This window comes from Sinocyclocheilus anshuiensis, unplaced genomic scaffold (genome assembly GCF_001515605.1).
Source record: "Sinocyclocheilus anshuiensis isolate Anshui unplaced genomic scaffold, SAMN03320099.WGS_v1.1 scaffold195, whole genome shotgun sequence".
Classification (NCBI taxonomy): domain Eukaryota; kingdom Metazoa; phylum Chordata; class Actinopteri; order Cypriniformes; family Cyprinidae; genus Sinocyclocheilus; species Sinocyclocheilus anshuiensis.
In genome coordinates this window covers 243,841-263,555 of record NW_015548236.1, presented here as the reverse complement: position 1 = coordinate 263,555, position 19,715 = coordinate 243,841, and the positions used below count along the sequence as shown (strand labels likewise).

The 19,715-nt window shown below is 38.1% G+C and overlaps 1 protein-coding gene across 1 annotated transcript in view; it reads left to right on the top strand.

Annotated features, from left to right (window-relative positions):
* Positions 1-19,715, top strand: part of csmd3b (CUB and Sushi multiple domains 3b) — a 445,596-nt gene that overhangs the window by 334,751 nt on the left and 91,130 nt on the right. The window contains exons 29-31 of the mRNA XM_016441913.1: positions 3,269-3,456; positions 3,864-4,058; positions 4,281-4,397. Coding sequence (XP_016297399.1) covers positions 3,269-3,456; positions 3,864-4,058; positions 4,281-4,397 — 500 coding nt within the window. The remainder of the gene's footprint in view (positions 1-3,268; positions 3,457-3,863; positions 4,059-4,280; positions 4,398-19,715) is intronic.

Here is a 19,715-nt window from a genome sequence, read left to right as displayed (position 1 = left end):
CATTCCACAATATTACTGCTTTTGCTGTATTTTGGATCAAATAAATGCAGGCTTGGTGAGCAGAAGAGAACTCTTTAAAAAACATTTAAAATCTTACTGTTCAAAACTTTTGACTGGTAATGTGTGTGTGTGTGTGCGTGTGTGCGTGCGTGTGTGCGTGTGTGCGTGCGTGCGTGCGTGCGTGCGTGTGTGCGGATTTGTGGGTGTAATGTGTGTAGTAATTCATTCAAATACATAATTATTTATTTATATACAGTGCATTATATACTGTACATTGCTGAATGAAGTGAAGGAACAAACAGAAAAAATAAAAATATTTGAATAATACTATGCAGATATGCATGTATATATAAAGGAGATATATTTATATATTTTTTATATTTTTCTTTATGAAAATATATATTCTGGAACTTATATCTCGACTGAATTTTTATAAGATGTGTATTAGAACGTTTTTATGTACCATTTATAGACAATCAGATATATATTAGCAGCTTCAGGTTAGCGTTTGTGGCAGAATGAACAGGGAGCTTTGTATATTTACCATTGGTGTCCAGGAAGTTTTGTGAATGCAGAGAGTGTGGTTCTCTGTCGCAAGGTTAATATCAGCTGAACCCTCTGTTGTTTTGGGGTCAGCGAGTTTTAAATTGTGGCCGATGAGACAGTAAGACACACTATCGGAAATAATCTTGCGGTGCGTGTATTCCTGGCCTTTCGTTTATGCCCTCACTTGAGCTATAATATCTCAAACTGATAAGTTCACGAGTTCATTTAGAGGCTGCTGTGTCATAACGCTGAATTCAAAATGAGCGCCCACGGTGTCCTTTGACATGGCCGCAGTCGACGTGTTGAGTAATTATGTAGCGGCGACGGCTATCACTGTCTGAATTAAAATGCATTTCATGTCTGGGAGAGATAATGAGCCCAGCTGGAATTCTTTGGTCATTTTGTCTGTAATGAACCTGACGGTTGTCATTTTTTTTCAGCTTCCCCTCGTCTTGCCTTAAAGGTGTATAGCGGTGTCTCTGCCTTGAGTGATGTGACCAATTAGTATAAAAGCAGGGTTGATACATTTCCTTCACAGTCCAATCATGTTGCTAATTATGTCCATTTATCATTTAGCCAACACGTAGCGACGCTCAAGCCGCAAGCAGGATTCTCCGTCCAGCCGGGGTCAGTGTGGGGTTAAGTTCTAGTGCTGTAGAAGTTTGTCGTATTTGGCAGTCGCTGTAGTCCTCCCTCCGTGTTAATGCTAATAGCACCGCTAGCATGCGATTCCCTTCCACCTGGATCAAAGGGTGTCGCGAGGGTCTAGTCCAGGCGTGAGGCCGTGGAATATTAATCAGGATTCACTCGCAGTCAGCAGAAGAAAGAGTGCTTAGGTTTCAGCATTTCTCCTTCTGAATATCAGTTTCTCACACGAGCACTTTGAAATATCGCCGACTGTTGAACGCTTAAACTTTGCCTCTTCTTCTCTTTGACTCATCATCTAAGAGCAGTTCCTTTAATGACAGCAATAACTCAAAAACAATCTTCCGTTCTGCCTGTGTGTCACAATTTACAACATTTATCACAACAGGAGCTGCCATTTGAGGCTGTTTTGTGAGTTTTCTGCGCCTAATATTTTTCAAAACCTTCACAGCTACTAGTTAAAGCCATACATCAGCACCACAACAGATGATGAAGAACTTTTTTTGGGGGGGGGAGGGGGTTGTTTTTTTTAGCTAGCCCAGCAGGTAGTGAGTGTCATTCTCATGGTTGGCGTTACACCTGAAGTAGCCTCTTTCTCATTTGAATGTTGTCCTCTCTCTGAGTAAATAAGCATGTTGGAGTTCTGCCAGAAGTGCAATGTCTCAAACAGGTTTCTAATAAATAGCTCTCGTTCGGTTCCATCTCAAAGACTTTCATTACACAGTCCATTACTGACTTCTTTCTCCTTAAAAAATCCACAATATGAAATATGTCCACAATGAAATTGGAAATGAACAATACACGCGCACCAGCCCTCCGACAAAAAAGTGACCTCTTTTAGCAACACTACAAATGTAATCCCAGCCGGGTGTCTCTCTATTTAGCAACAGTACAGTTTGTGCTATTAACCTGATTACTGCAGAAATAATTGTTTTCTGACTGACAGCTACAGAGGGTATGGAGTGGGGGAAAAAACCCAATGCATCTGTTTATCGGAAATTAATGGCTTTTTTAATGTGGTGTAAAGGATCTTATCCTGTGTATGAATTATCCTATAATAACCCCTAAGCAGTGGATTCTGACGCAGTGAAGTGTGGAAGGCATGCTTAGCACTCTCTCGCTGCATAATGGGAGAAAAAGGGAGTGTAAATCTGATTCAGTCACAATCCATCTCATGCAAATGACTCCACTGATGGGCGAGACCTTATCATTACACCTTACTGCAAATGAAAAGGTGCACGTGTTTATATGTGTGGCTCTCTGTCTTGGAAATCTTAGAGCATAGCTGAGATGCTGATACTGTGCTGGGAGGTTTTATATCCGAGTTTTAGAAGTATGTGAACGCTGGCATTCAATGCCTGGATATTTATTTAGGATGTTCAACCTTCATTTTAACTGTCATGCAGGCCATATGGACAATACAGAGACATATCTCAACCTAGACCTTAAACAGCAAGTTAGCATGCATAACAGGCATTTAGGTGGACAGGTATTTAATCAACACTCCTCTTTTTGTAATTCCATTTTCTAAAAGTAGTTTTGTGGTTTGGTTAGATTTTTTTTTAATTATTAATATTTATTTATTATTATTATTTTATATTTATTCATATTTTTTTATTAAGATTCATTTTCAAGATTTTACGATTTTATTTAATTATTTTAAAAGTATCAGTATTCAAATGTTATTTAATAGTACTACTACTAATAATAATAAAAACAATACTTGTTTAATCATTTTAAAATAATATTCTATGTTATATTTTTATACATTTTTACATTGTTGTTGTTGTCATTAATAATAACAACAGTGCTTTAAGTAATACAGGAGTCAACTTCATGATGAAGGTGAAAGATTTTAAATCTTGTGTGAATAAAATGTGTATATATACAGTATATATATATAATTTTTGTTGTTGTTTGGTCTCCCCTATCATTCTAAAACAGGCTCCACTTGCTTTGTACATGTTTTACTTTATACTGCCATCTGCAAAGTTGATCTCAGGACTCGAATATCCAGATCACAGCCTAGCTTTTGATCCCTCTATTCAGAAAACTCCTCTTTGATCATCTATTCTAGCTTCAGCATAGAGCCCAACTATGACTTCTTGTATATCTACGATGGACTGGACAGCAACAGCCCGCTGATCGGGAGCTTTCAGGACAGCAAGCTTCCAGAACGAATAGAGAGCAGCTCCAACACCATGTACCTGGCCTTTCGCAGTGATGGCTCTGTCAGTTACACCGGCTTCCACCTGGAGTACAAAGGTAGACCCTGACATTTCGAGAGCCTAAATGTCTAAACCCTTAATTAAATACAGTATATTACACATATATCGAACTGCAGAGGGAAGTCAGGCTGTGACTAGTATTCAGTTGACGGTTTAAAGAAGTAGTTCACCCAAAAATGAACATCCTGTCTATGTTTACTCACTCTTTATCTATTTATTGTTTTCCCTCAGAACATAGAATTTTTTTAGAGTTACAGTTCATAGTTCATAGTAACCAGACAAGCTCCAAAGCCCCCCTAAAAGGCTTTTTCTTAGAAGAAAAATGTGTTTATGTTATAAAGAAATCTCAGTTTCAACCAATAACTGTTCATTCTGCAAGCTAAGCTATGTCTAAAGTGATTTTCAGCCCTTGTTTTTCCTGCACCTTCTCTCCATCTCACACAGCTAAGCTGAGGGAGTCATGCTTTGATCCCGGTAATGTGATGAATGGCACTCGGTTGGGCAGTGACTACAAGCTGGGTTCCACTGTGACCTTCTACTGTGAGGCAGGCTACGTCCTCCAGGGCTATTCCACGCTTACCTGCATTATGGGTGATGATGGCAGGCCTGGCTGGAACAGGGGGCTGCCCAGCTGTCAAGGTAGGGTCTGCAAGTAAAGATGGATGTGTAGGAGAATCTCTGAGAATAAACAGTTTGGGCCTGCTGCCGCAGACCAAACTAAATTAATCAAACTCATAAAATGGCATGTGCATGCTTCGCTAGCCAAGATCAGTTCTATCAAGGCTTCTGTCTCAAAAATAGCAGTTCATCATGAATGTTGAGGCATAAAGTAATGAGTGATCTGGGTGTTTGTGTGAACAGCACCATGTGGAAGTCGCTCCATTGGGACAGAAGGAACCGTGCTGTCACCGAATTTCCCAAGGAACTACACAACGGGACAGAACTGTGTGTACTCTATCTCTGTGCCCAGGGAGTTTGGTGAGTAACTGAAAATACGAAACAAAACGCAACGCAGCAAAGCCAAAACATAATGGAGTTATGCATTTAATGTGTTTGGTGTGTTTATCATACAAATTCTTGGGGCTTTTTGTGACAGGGGTCTCTCTTTATTTTGTTTAAATATGGTTTTAAACGTTTAACCATTTTACCATGTTAATAAACACACCCAGCTCTAGTTTAAATTCCAAGTCTTGATTACCTCATCATGTCTTGTACATATGACACTATTACATTCAAATTAATGTTTGCAGCCATTTCGAGTGTATAAAATCATATTAAATATCATACTTTTTAATTACTAGAAAACAGTATGGCCTTGTAAAAAAAAAGTGTGCTTAATTAAGTGTACACTTGTAGTGTACATCAAATTTTGAAAGCATATTTTTAAGACTGTACTTGTAGATAATATAATATTAATGAAATAAAAAACATTTACAGTCAAACCAAAATTTATTCAGACACCTTCAACATTTCTCACATTATCACAGTTCATTCACTATAGTTTAGAAAATGGTAATAAAATATGACAAGAACTTAAGTCCTCACTTACATAAATTAACTATAGTGTCCTGCACTCACTAGTAAAAAATAAAATATCAAAAATTATATCTGGTGTCTGAATAAGTTTTGGTTTGACTGTAAATGTACTTAGAGTACATTTGCATGACTGTTTATTACTTAGGTTACTTTAAAGTACATTGTAAGTCATTGTTTGTCTTTTGTTGTTTTCAAAGACAATAGAAGTAATTATGAAATAACAAATGAAGATGTGCTTAAGATCTACTTAAAGTGGTCAAAAAGGCAATCTAAAGTTCTTCCAATGACATTAAATATCAATTTTTAATACATTTTTAACTAATTGCAATTAATATGCAATGTAAATACTTCAGTTGGCACTTACAGTACATATTTTAAGTATATTATTTCTGTAATAAGTACTCTTTTTAAAAGTATGCTGAAGGGTACTTCTTTTTCCACAAGGGTGAGTCTCATCTGAACTATGTTAAAGAATGCTATTCTCCTGTATTCATTTCTATACATTTGATTAGCTCTTTTCTAGACAGGAGATGTGTAGCTTAGCAACTGGCTTCCTCGTCTTTCTTTTATACTTGAAAGCCATCTGTCGACAAAAAAAATGTGTAGTTGTCTAGAAGCAAGGTGTTGCACAGTAAGAATATTTCATAGTCTGAGAGCGTAGTCAGTCTGGTGTCAGCGTTCCTGTGTCACTGCACAAAGACCAGACCTTCCAAACCAACAGATGAAAAAGAGATGAAGGTTTGAACTGAAATTAATTTTGGTACCGTATGCAGCTCTAATTCAGAGCGTCTGTGAATAACAGCAGTTTTAGAGAAGCTGGCTAATAATTTAAAGGATTCTGAGTAGCTGACTAAACAGAACCAACTATATTTAAGCTACCTAAAGGAATAGTTCAGACAAACCCTTATGACTTTCTTTCTTCAGTAGAACATGAAAGAAGATGTCTTCTTTTGTGTTCCACAGAAGAAAGAAAGTCATCCAGGTTTGAAACGACGTTAGGGTAAAAAAAAAAAAATTATTACAGATTTTTCATTTTTGAGTGAACTATCCCTTTAAAAGTATAGAAGCAAATGCAGAATTTGTTAGTAGTTATGTGCCACCCAGAATCCTTGACATGCTATATTCCAGGGAGACTTGAAATGTTTGCAGACAGCCTATGATTGTAATATCCAGACACCAGTTGGAAAATAGTACAGAGATGAAATGAGAAAGCACTTCAAACCTCCCAGTCCTGGTTTCTTGTCTTAGGGTTCATTTTTGTGCTAAAAGAAAGCCACTTTGCTATCTCAGTCCTGTACCAAGAAGGCTGTGGTTTTATGAGGTATGTGGTGCCGAAAGGATAGAAACCATGACAAAAAAAAACCCTCCTCTGTAAACGTTGCTGTCAGTTTAACTGTTATGGGGATTTTGGACCTCCCTCACAAGCATCATTTGGCATTATGTGAGCTGTATGTGATGTCTCCCTCGAGGCCCATCTCTGGTCATTGGACTGCTCGCGCTCTGATGGAAGGTCCTAAACGAGATAGATGTCATTTGAATTGAAGCCTTCATAAAAAGCAAACGAAAAGTGAAAAACATGATAGCTTTGCAAATGAAAAGGCGTGAAAATGAATAGTCAGCAGCTGAGGTGTTTTAGCCCCTGAAACATTGAACTCGCCATGCCATTTTAAACATTGGCATTTGTACACGTAGTACTAAACATACTGTGAAATATTGCCTGCCTGTTAAGTTCTAAACATAAATATTGACATATTCAAATTTCTCTACTATACTCTAAAGTATTTCTGTCAAATGCGTGGGATACAGATTGTGGCATTGCTTTTTTTCTTACTAAAATCAACAGCAATAAAAATATCAGTACCAGCAAGTAAATGCAAGGGAAACAACAAGCATATTTGCACTGATTTCCAAAAGGATGTTTGGACAAAATTCAGAATTTAATTACAAAAATTATAATTCTGTCATTATTTGCTCACCTTTGTCATTCCAATCGTGTATGAAATTCTTTCTTTCTTAAGTAGACCAAAAAGAAGATTTTTTTTTTAAATACAAAACAAGTCAATGAAATTTTCTTCCAAATCTTCTCTTATGTTCCACAGCAGAAAGAAAGCCATAAGATTTGGAGTAAATTGTGACAGAATTTTTTGAGTAAACTAGCCATTTAAGAATTGCCTTAATTCTAAATGCAGGAATTAAAATGCATTCTAAATTCAATTCTGAATGGTGCGCAGACCTGCTGCTCCTAGGGACAAAGTAATTGTTCAGGTATTTAGATGGATTTTAACCCCAGGTAAATAGTACCTGAGATCTAGACATAAACTGTCACAGCAATTTGTCTTGTTCCCCAGAGCTGCAGTTTAAGCCATTAGTAATGATTGGAATTGCAAAAGGGCTGAGGCTCTTTTACATTAACAAATAATTAGTAAACCATGCCTATCTTTCAAAGTGATATCTGCTTAACATTATCTGCAAAGGTACATCCATTATGCTCAATTAACAGGCAAATGTCAGATAGTGTGTTTAAAAAAAATGAATAAATGCAGTCTTGGGCAAAATACTGTGCAACCGAGTGCTGCTTTAATTAGTCCTGTTTGAGTTTGGTGTACATTGGTCATCAGCAGTTCTGTTAGTTCAAATCACTCAGTGTGCAAGTTAAACAAGTCAATGGTAATAGAGCAGAAGAAAGAAAAACTAACACAAATAGAGGGTGAAAAAGAGAGAGAAGAAATCCAGGACGGGAGCTCCATAAGTCTAGTTTGTGCTGATTCTGCTGAGCCTCTACATGGTGGACACCTGCTGGGAGGGGGAGCATTCCATTATCATGCACCTGAAGTATCGTCAAACATCCCGGCCAAGAGAGGGAACGATTAAAACCTTAAAGTGCCTTGTAGAACAAAGCCTGGGCTGAGCATTTGTGTTGGAGTGGAGATAAATATCTTACGGTTGTCATAAAAGCGTTTGTTTTGTCAGATTCAAAAACGGCATGGAGGCAGATCATATAAGCCAGAGAAGTTCAGCTTTGTGTATTGATTCCTAAAATATCGTGAAACCGGTCTGCTGGTTTTATTGGTGGCTGTGGATTGGGCATAGAATGGCATGCACAATCCTTTGAGACTGGGAAGGAATCATAAAAACTGGCATTGCCATTGCTTAGAGTAGTTTTTTGGCACACAAGACTGGTGGTCAAACCTATATGGGTTATTTAATGGCCAATACCGTTGTCAATACTGATATGTGTACATTTATATAAATATTTATTCATTTGGCAGATGCTTTTATCCAAAGTGATCTACAAATGAGGAGGAATGTTACAAAGTCATTCATCCTTGAGAGACAATACTGTGATACAAAGTTTCACAGTTGCTGGGAAAAGTATAAAAGTATGCGCTAGATTCGGGAAACACTGCAAGGCAAGAGAGTTGAAGAGAGTAAAGGAAGAATAGTACTGTACTAAGTGCTGTAAGTGCAGTCATAGTTTTGAGTGGAGTGCTCATGAAGGAGTTGAGGAGTTTTTTGAAGGTAAAAAGGGATTGTGTGTTTCCGATGCCGTTGGGAAGATCTTTCCACCATCGAGGTTCACTCACTGTGAAGATTCAGGAAGGGAATTTTGTGCCTCTTTTTAGTGATACCATGAAGCATAGTTCTTGCACTGACTGCAGATTTCTGGAGGCAACGTGCATAAGCAGAAGCGAGTATTGATAGAACTGTAGAGATTCAGTGACTACAATGCAGTGATGGCAAATACGATGTACAAAATTTGCTGGATTTACAGTACTTATTTTACATATAATTTTTCTTAAAAAATTCACTAAAAATGTATACAATTACACTGATAAGGCTGCCTCCTTAACGCACACCTAAAATTCGAATGCAACGTTTTTGTTGTTGAAAAAAATTTTGACAGCCCTATTACAAATCATATTTTCTATTCACTACCATTCATTTTTATGTTCCCTAAAAAGGAATATTTTATGCTCATCAAAGCTGCATTTATTTAATCAAAAATACAGTAAAAACAGTAATGTTGTGAAATCTTGAAACTGTTTCCAATCAAATATTGAAAACAGTTGTGCTTATTACCAATACTGAAACCATGATGCATATTTTTTATAAGATTCAGATTGATTGAAACTGTCACTTTTGATCAATTTAATGCATCCTTGCTGAGTAAAAGTAGTAAGAGTAAGTCCTTCCTTAGTCCTTCATTGCTCAAAATAATTTTTAATCATTATTTTAATCTTTTTAAAAAGATCCACTGTCAGATATTTTTCCTATTTTATGCATAAACCTTACAAATTTTTTAGCTGTTAGATTTATGCTTACATTAAGACAAAAGTTTCCCGATGGACAGTATGTAGAGTAAATAGTTATTAAGGAAAGACTGTCTTGCAGTGTTGTAGAAACAGTAATTATTAGAAATGCACATTGCATTCGCTGATCATTAGGATCCCCAATCACTTCAGATTTTGCATTTTAGAGGGAAACCACCACCCGAAAACACACACACGAACATGCACATATATGCACAGACGTACCCTCCTCCATCGGCTCTGATCTGTAGGGCAGAGCTCTGGAGCCCTCTGTTAAAAATGCAGCACTCCACTGCCTTTTTTTAATGTTTCATTATTCTGTCACAAAGAATGATGCCGACAATATTTCAGACAAAGACAGGTTTGGTCTGAGAGATGCATTATTCAGAGCATGCACCCCCACCCCATGTTCCTGTCGGCTCCTACCACCCCCGCTGGCCCCGGGCAGTCAATACAAGTATGTAGGGGAATCCTTGCTTGCAAATGGTTGGGGGTCAGGGGGAAAAAATCAAAATTGATGATCTCTGTCTGTTAAATATTCCACGCTGAAGCCAAAACCTTCAATTACGGCTTTATTACTGCCTGGGTGTTTTGGAAACCGTTTTCTGCGAGCTACACAAGTGGGCATAATGTGTTTTTAACTGTTGATCAGAGCACTGCATGAGTGAGCGTGGTTTTCACAGCTTAAGATAGTAAACATTTATGTTGCCAAACAGCACTAAGCCTTGGGTGTTGGAGCTGCAGAGTGGCATGTTGAAGAAGTAATCAGGGCCGCCTCTCAGCGAGATGTTAGTTTTACTTCAGAGCATTAATTATCTGTTAGCTTGTCTTGCAGATTTCAATTTAACGTTGAATCTTTAATCAGTCGAGAGCCGTACGTTGAACTTAAATATATGCCATGCACCATGCATTAGTCAAACACTCCTGCGTTCGTTATTATTATGTGACAAGCTCGGTCTGTTCGCCTCAGGCATTGTTAATAGGCACTTCGTAGGTGTTACATTAGCAGCCATGTCACCTTCTCGATGTAACGTTATTAATATGTTTTCTGTAGTTCTGAATCATCTGCTGGCTGCTCAAGGCCAAAGATAAGGTCATTTGTATTTCAGTTGAAATCATATTTCATTCGAAAGTGATTTAGACAGATATTAGCTTCAAAATAAAGATTTACAATAGCATCTGGTTTCACCATTAAGCCTGTACCATAACAGTGAGTAGTGGCAAAATATTGCAAGAATTATATCAGTTTTTAACCTCAATATAAAGATAAAAATCGCCTTTTTCTGTCATTTAGCCTCTGGGTATACATTTTAATATTTAGTTGTATTGAAACATTTATATGATGTCTTTGCTTGTGTGTGTGTTTGTGTGCATTTATGTATATATTTATGTATCAGGCTTATTATAGTTAATAAAAAAAAACTAAAACTAAAACCATAAAAAAACATTTTCGTTACTTGAAATTACACATTTGCTGATTTAAAATGAAATAATAATTATTATTATTTTAGCTGCCAAGGCAATATTTGTCATTTTAATTTAATTTGACTTGATGTGCTAAATAAAATGAAATAGTTAATAAAAAATGACAAAAGCACACAACAAAGTTACTATAACAAAATTAAAATTTAAATTTAAAATATAAAAATAAAAACTGATTCAAAAATAAAAACTATAATAGTATCTCAATTATACTAAAATAACACTGTGTGCGTGCGTGCGTGCGTGCGTGCGTGCATGCATGTGTGTATCGACAAGCATACAAGCATCCACAAAATCCACTAAATGTCAGTTAAAAAAATAATTAGTTTTGCCCATTATATACATATATAAAGGGTGTGTATGTATATATACAGTATGTAGATATAGAATATGGTGATACAGAATATGTGCTTTATAAGTACTAATAAACAGCCAATATGTTATTAATATACATGCTAATAAGCAACTAGTTAACAGTGAGAACTGGTCTGTACACACACACACACCCCTTTATACCAATTCCTTTTTTAACTGATATTTTATGGCTGCTTGTTGATTTTTTTGTGGATACATGACAACATGTATGAGTGTATTGATGTAGCATAACACACCATATTAATATTTCAATATTTCAGTTGATCATTAGGAATTTGCTTTGGGGTACCGTCATATGGAGTTGAAAATAAGAAAGACTTTCAGCAACATAGCAATTCAAAATTGATGCACATTGAGATATTAAATAAACTCCCTTTTTGAATGCCCGAGGCGACCATTAGGCCAGTTACACTTTCTATATTTTCTGTCATGGCTGTCAGTTAGAAATAGTCAACTAAATAGCTTTTCCCCTGGCTGACTCTGACCTCAGTAGAAACACAAACACACACTCAAAACAGTCACAGTTTTTTATGTCTTTGACATAGACGCTCTCTTGGAAAGGGATCACTCTTCTCTCTCTACAGAGCTATTCTAAAGCCTGTGAGAATTGGGAATTGCAAGCCCCTGAGCCAAAACATCAAAACAGAACAGAAGTCAAGGCAAAGTTCATTTACCAGGGAGAAAGAGAAAGCAGAGGAACGCCAGGGCTCTGTATAATGTTTTTGTTGTGTTTCTTGACTCCAGTCAGACCAAAGGTGCTAAAGTTCTCTCCTCTGGTAAATCACAGTCAAGCAGGCAAAAAGTGCTGCTTCTTGACTTTGCCGTTGGCTAAGGGCAGTTAAGCGCTGTCTTTTCCTAAAGTAATTCTCAAATTAATATCTCAGAGTGGTTGTGGTGCTTCACTTTTAGTTTCAGTGTTTCCTTTTTTAGTAAGCTACTAAAGACCTTTGACAGCTGTGAGATGAGTTTGTACAAATATTTTAACAGACTGAACAAAAATGGATCAAAGCATTAAGTCTTCTTGTGAATATAAATGTATCTACAAAACAAATGTCGACGTTAATGTGGTCTGTATATATACCACTGTTCAAAAGTTTGGATTCAGTTTTTTTTTAATAAAGAAATTAATCATTTTATTCAGCAATGAATTTTAACAAAATTGAACAAGAATGACAAATGCAGTTCTTTTGAGCTTGAACCCTGAAAAAAAATATCGTGGTTCTCAAAAAAATATTAATCAGCCAACTTTTTTCAACATTGATAATAATAGGAAATGTTTAAAGTTGTCATGTGATACTGAAGACTGGAGTAATGGCTGCTGAAAAATCAGCTTTGTCATCACAGGAATAAATGAAATTTTACAGTATATTAAAATATAAAACACTTATTTTTAACTAACTATTATTACTGTATTCTTTATTTTATTTTTATTTTTTTAATTAATGCAGCCTTGGCTGATATGAGAATCTTCTTTTAAAAGCATCCATTTTTTATTTTATTTTTTTATTTTTGGGGGGTTGTGTATTATTTATATATAATCAATTTATTTGTTTGTTTTTTGTTTGTATACATGATCTCCAGACCTCAAGGACTTTTAGCCTTGTTAACTAGTCAAGTCATCAAGGTTACTGTCAGCTGATTGTCAGGGTCAATGCACCTGTAAACATTCACTATCTTGATGCCATCATGGCTATTGTCCAGGTAATTAGCAGGGAAGCAGATGTTATTCTGTCAGAAAACAGTGAAGGTTATACGTCCGTACCACTTGAAGGAAATAGGCATATATCTAATTGACCATGCAGGCTGACAAGGTCCATTATAATTATCTAAGTGCTTACACCACCAGAATAGCGCTCTGATGCACAGTAAGAAAGCACAAGCCTGTCTTCAGTGATAATTGCAAGCTTACATATGCAGTTCACAAGTACACATGCTTCCAATTACATAGTGTTGCTGCTCATATGCAGTTATTTGATTTACTGTGCTAAAAGTTCAGTTTTGTAGCCATGACCGTAAAAATTAAAGTGTAAATGTTGATGTCAGTCTGACTATAGATAAGAGTCCTAGCATGGTATAGCGGCAGTAACAAACACAACTGTAGTTTCGTCATCAGTAAATGCTTTTATCTAAAGTCATTTGGAATATACCTATTAGAGAGACAATGGTACAAGGCACTTAAACTCTGGAGCAACATGGTGTTAATTGCCTTGCTCAAGGGTACAGTGATTATGGTTCTTGTTTTGAGGGATTGGCTACTACTTTACCAGAGGTTTAACCCTCAAAGACTCCCGGCATTGCTCCAGTCTTCAGTGTCACATGATCCTTCAGAAATAATTCTGATTTATTATCATTTATTATCAATGTTGGAAACATTTGTGCTGCTTTTTTTCAGGATTCTTTGATAAAAAAAAAGTGAAAAAGAACAGCACATTCAAAATAGAAATCTTTTCTAACAATATGTCTTTACTATCACTTTTTATCAATTTAACACATCCTTGCTGAATAAAAGTATTCATTCATTCATTACTGATCCCTGTATACTGTATATAGTGCTGTAAGTCGATTAAAAAAATTAACTAATCGCACATTTTTTTCTGAAATTAATCACAATTAATCCCACCTAACATTAAAGTTTGTAAATATACTTTTATATTGCAATAAGCGAGGAACCACCGCGTCACCCGGGCGTTCGTGTCCTTCGCCTTGGACATCCATTGTAGTGGCGCATGGTCTGTGACGAGGGTGAACCGGCGGCCCCAGAGGTAGTACTTCAACTCCAGGACTTCCCACTTTATGGCCAGGGCCTCTTTCTCCAGCGTCGCGTACCTGGTTTCCGCGGGGGAGAGTTTCCTGATGATATAGACCACGGGGTGTTCCTCTCCATCCCGGAGCTGGGAGAGGACTGCCCCTAAGCCGGTGCCGGAGGCGTCGGTATATAGGGTGAAGGGGCAGCCGAAGTCTGGGGCATTCAGGACCGGAGGGGACGTCAGGGCCGTCTTGAGGGCCTGGAAGACTGCTTCTGTCTCGGGAGTACGAGGTGTTCTTTAACCAGAAGCATGACTCGGTCAATACTTTCCCTCATTTCCCGCACGTGCTCGACGAGGCTACGAAGGGGGGCGGGTTGGTTCTCCCACGCTTCCCGAGCGACGTCTAGAAGGCCCCTGGGCTGTCTCCCAAACAGCAGTTCGAAGGGGGTGAAGCCTGTGGAGGCCTGTGGTACTTCCCGGACTCCAAAGAGCACGTACGGGATCATGAGGTCCCAGTCACGCCCATCTTCGGCCACCACCCGCTTCAGAATACGTTTGAGCATCTGGTTAAACCCCCTGGTCAGTCAGGATTTCCTTTGGGATCCCGACTCGGCTGGCCAGCGGGTACCGGGTGGCATAGTCCAGGATAACCAGATGTGCTCATGTCCCCGGGCAGACTTCGGCAGCGGTCCCACCAGACCTATTTTGAGACACAACTATTTGAAAATCTGAGGGTGCAAAACCATCAAAATATTGAGAAAATTGCCTTTAAAGTTGTCCAAATGAAGTTCTTGGCAATACATATTACTAATCAAAAATTAAGTTTTAATATATTTACAGTAGGAAATTTACAAAATATCTTCATGGAACATGATCTTTAATATTCTAATGATTTTTGGCATAAAAAAAAATCTTTCAAATGAAGACGCTTGGCAGGCGCTTGGCGGTGCGACGCGCTAATTTTTTCCAGGCGCTTCCGCGCCGCATCGTGATGAAAACATTTCAACTTTTCAGAATGCCGCAAGCGCACCGCGGGTCATGTGACAAGAACCAACCAATCAGCTTCATCCTTTCCCGTAACAACATTGAAAGCTCAGTCAAGATGAAGGAACAGCTGATCATAGCTGTACAGGGATAGCCATTTTTAAATAAATTTAGTAGCAGAGCTACTGCAAGCGATTTTTAGTGCTGCAAATCCATTTATCCTTTGCTGAAACTCCCGAGTCTTCATGGAGAGCGGAGGTCATGGTTGCTTAGCAATGGCAGACGCCTCCGGAGCGCAAGCGCCCGAACGCTTTGGAAAAAAAGCAGAAAGCGGCGCGCCTAGCATTTTCCACGCGTTTTTAGGCGCGACATGTGAACGGCCCCTAAGACTGGTTTGGTGCTCCAGGGTCACATATAACAAATACTTACATGCATGCAGTTTTAAAGCAGCTTTAATCGCCTTTTTGGTAACTTCATGACTTAACTGACGACAATACAGCATGCAAAGCCATATTTGTGGATGTGATTGAAGAGCATGTGCTATGAGCACAGTATAATGGCTGACAGGACAGGAAAATTCATTTTTACTGCATATGGATTGACAAATCTCATCTGACCGCAATTCACGGTTGTTCTACTAAAGCTCCTTGTCACCTGTACCGTTTCCGCTTTCATTTGACTAGCTCCATTTTTTTTTTAACTTCCTAAAAATATTGAGATGGAAGATTCACTGTTGCATCTTTGCAAAAAAAAATAAAAATCTGGAATGTATGCAAGTTTATTTCAATTATTGTTAGAAAATATTTCAGAGATTGGGTACTGTTTTATGTATTTTTTACTCTTATTTCGTAAATATATAAAACATTGGGTCTGTGAGGGTTAACTACTACACCACACACACCAATAGCTTACTTTAAATAGCCAGCCAATGTTCAGAGCTGCCTCAAGTGTTTGTTTCTCCCTCAATTTAATGTAATGACAAAAAGAAAAATCTTTTCACCTGCTGCAATGTGTATGTTTAGATATAAACAGACTTTTAGAGCTACTCCCCTCCATTTTCTCGTTCTTTACATCTGCGTGCAGCATGTGTTGATTCCTCTGTCCCCACCATGTGGTGAGCGGGGAAGGTGCTATCTATCCTCAGCACACGGCACTGCAGATAGAACATCCTTCACTGATAACAGGCGCACACGTGGCGGTGCTTTTTCGTTACTTGCTGTATTTTCATTCCTGTCTGGATATTTTGTGTGTCTGTGTGTGTGTGTATTGGACAAGGGGTTCAGGGTTCATACTTGTTATCTATCAATTATTCATATGCAGGGGAAATAGCTTGTGGGTCATGTTTACAGGATGGTATTTCATGTGTGCAGTGAGACAGAACAAACCCTGAACCTTTGTGGCACTATTGGATACAGATATGAAGCGCACAGCTGAAAGAATATAGCTTTTAGAGAAGTCGAGTTTGAGGTTTGAACATTTCTGCTGATTTGTCAATCTTCAATGAAGGTTGCGCATGTGTGCATGTCTCATCCTCACTAGCTTCTCGTCTGCACATCCAATGAGCCCCGCAGAATCTCCTACCTCAAAGAGATCCTGGCAGATTGTACGAGAGCATCTCTGTCCCTACGGGACCAGGCATTGATGTGTGAGGCGGATGTCCAGCCCATGCCTGCAAATCCAGACAGGTGTGCTAGGAATCAGAGCAAAGTCCTCTGCCTTCTAGCCCCGAGCAATAAGATGGCCCTGGGGTATAAATCTCTGCTTGAGTGACCTCTCTCCTCTGAGTCTAACTGAAAGCCCCTTGATGTAAGGAGTGAGTCTAATTTCGTCAGTCACGACTGACGTAACGTCGAACGTGACTGACTGAAAGGGAACAAAGACATGGAGAGGCTCAGACAGCATACTGAACAGTGATATGTGCCATATGAACCGTATGGCCCGGGTGCGTGTGCACGTGTCTGGATCTGCACGCTCGCTCGTTAACTCAGTCATGTATAGGCTACTCGTGCATCTAATGCAACGATGATCTGACCATTCATTTCCATGGAAACCGCACATGTCTGCTAAAGCAGCCGCCTAAGAACACCAGCTTTACACCTCAGCCAGGGTTACTGTAGTTGTGAATTGTGGTAACACTTTAGTTTAGGGACCAATTCTCACTATTAACTAGTTGCTGTTTATTAGTGCTTATAAAGCACTTATTAACAATGTTGGGGGTAACGCATTACAAGTCATGCAAGTTACTAGTAAAGTAATGCATTACTTTTTAATTTAGAAGGAAATATCTGAGTTACTTTTTCAAATAAGTAACTCCAGTTACTTTGTTTCCCATGTATTGACTGACCGCTCTTGTGTTGCCATGTTGAGAGAAATCGGGAGTAAGTACAGAGGCGTTGTGCATTCTGTGTGAACATGATGTTACTGTAGTTCTAGACTACATATGAACATGCGTTTACTCATCTCACCTGCATAAAAACAGATTCAGTATTCCTCAAAATGAATAAAAAGTCAAATGCAAACTCAGAATATTTTACAAATCTGCAATTAATAAATATGTTAAATAAGACAAATATCATTCATGTATTTAATCCCATTTTATTAAACAAAGTCTTTGCTACTGACCTTTCGATGATCCAATTCAATAAGCAAAAATGACACATTTGTGTTTCATTTTTGTTATTGCTGAATAATGTTGTACTTTCTTCTCCTGCCTCGTATTCTGCCCAGATTTAAAAAGTAACTCAAAAGTAACATAATGCATTACTTTCCATTAAAAGTAACTAACATAATTAGTTACTTGTTTAGGGAGTAACGCAATATCGTAATGCATTACTTTTAAAAGTAACTTTCCCCAACACTGCTTATTAATGTCTTATTCTGCACGACTGTATTTTAGATCCCTTAACCCTACCCCATACACTCTAAAAAATGCTGGGTTAAAAACAACCCAGCATTGGTTGAAATATGGACAAACCCAGCGACTGGTTAAATGGCTGGCTTAAAATTAACCCAAAATAGGTTGTAAATTAAAATTCAGACACATAATTACTAGAGGCATTAGCAATAATCAAAAGTTGAACATTTATTAATAAGCAGTTAAAAAAAAGTTTATTTAATTATTATTTATTCAACTTATTAATAAATGTTAATTTGATGAACATATGAATAAATGTTAATTTAAGCAAGAAATATAGTAATCTTTAAGCAATAGTTGAGTTAAATAAAACTGCCCAGAAGGTTGGGGTAAACATGTAATAACCGAATCACTGGGTTTGTCCATATTTCAAACAGCACTGGGTTGTTTTTAACCCAGCATTTTTTAGAATGTACCTAAACTTTCTAAATTCTCCACATCCACCTGAGACACAGGTACATATCCCACCCTGTCCTCATAAGTTGTTTTCGCCGCTTGTATGCTCTTATCACTTCAAAGATGGATGGCTGCAGACTAACGGAGAGGCGCTGATGAACATGTCTCCAGAGGGAAGACGCAAATCAGATTTGTCCACTCCTGTCTCCTGCGTTGACCCCTTTGCAGACTTGACTGAGGGGGTTATCTAATCCAGGGCCTTTTGAACTTGAATAAACACCTGAACTGAGATGGAAATCCAGGCCTGAGTTTCAAGTGCAGTGTTGGTGGGCTGTGCTTGTATTTCAGTAGCAGCCCAGCTTTATTGTACCCTCGGTATTAATTAAGCAGGAAAGGAAAGATCTCTGCCTAGCATCATGTACTTTTCTGAGGTAAAGAGTATTAGCTGAGGTCTTTATTAGTTCTCTGCGAACTTAGTAAGGACTTGAATAAGCAGGTCATTTATGCTTTATACTCCATATGCTTATATATGGCGGAGCACTTAGCATGCTGGGAAACGTTTTAGCTGGAGCACTCACATTTAATTGCATTTTTCTGTAGAGTAAGGTTTATGGAACCCTAAAGATATTGGGTTATTGCCTATTATCATCTGTGCAATATGACTGGACATCCCGGTTTCATTGTAATTTCATGTATTAGACAAAGGTTTTATTGGACTTAATATAAGCTGATGACTTGATCAGCCATCTCTAATCCAATCTTAACCTAGCCTCGAGTCATGCTTCAGGCGCAAAACATTTAACATATGACTTTACGATCTGAATTCATTTTTTTTAACTCTCTTTGCTATGAGACATCCATATTCTATTCAACTCCTGAAGGGATCATTCATCCAAAAATGAAAAGTCTTGTCTGTGCAATAATGGACTCCACTCATTTTGGACCCCATTGACTTTCATTGTATAAGACTGTAATTAAAATATCACATCTTGTGTTCCTCACAAGAAAGAAAGTCATACAGGTGTTCGGAACGATGTGAGGGTATTATATAAGAGACCTTAGCATTAATCTCAATATTCATTCGAGTTGCTTGTAAGGTATTTGTTTTGCTGCAACAACAGGGTGATTCTATCAAGGGTTATTTTTATTTTGCTCTAACTGCAAGAACACTGCAGGACTGGTATCCCAGCATGCTTTGCAGATTATGCTAATGAAAGTAAATTGAAATCATGCCTCTCTCCACCTGAGTTGTCACAGGGAGAAGGAAAGGTGTGTCCCCTCCCCGTTCACTTCTGTTTCTTTCGGAGCAAATTGAATTGGTGATCCAGTCCAGCTCCAGAGATGGAAAGACAGGGGGAGAGGCAGGGAACCACAGAGCTATTTTTTATTTCTGAATTGTGTAAGTCATGAGAAAAGAGGGAAAAAATGTGAATTAATCACAGGCCTCATTTCCATAGCAGCCAGTAAGCATCTGTCAGAGTGTGTTAAGCGTAAGAGGATGTATGGAAAAGGCCAATCTTCTGCAGTGGTTGGGAGCTGTGCAGTGCAGAAA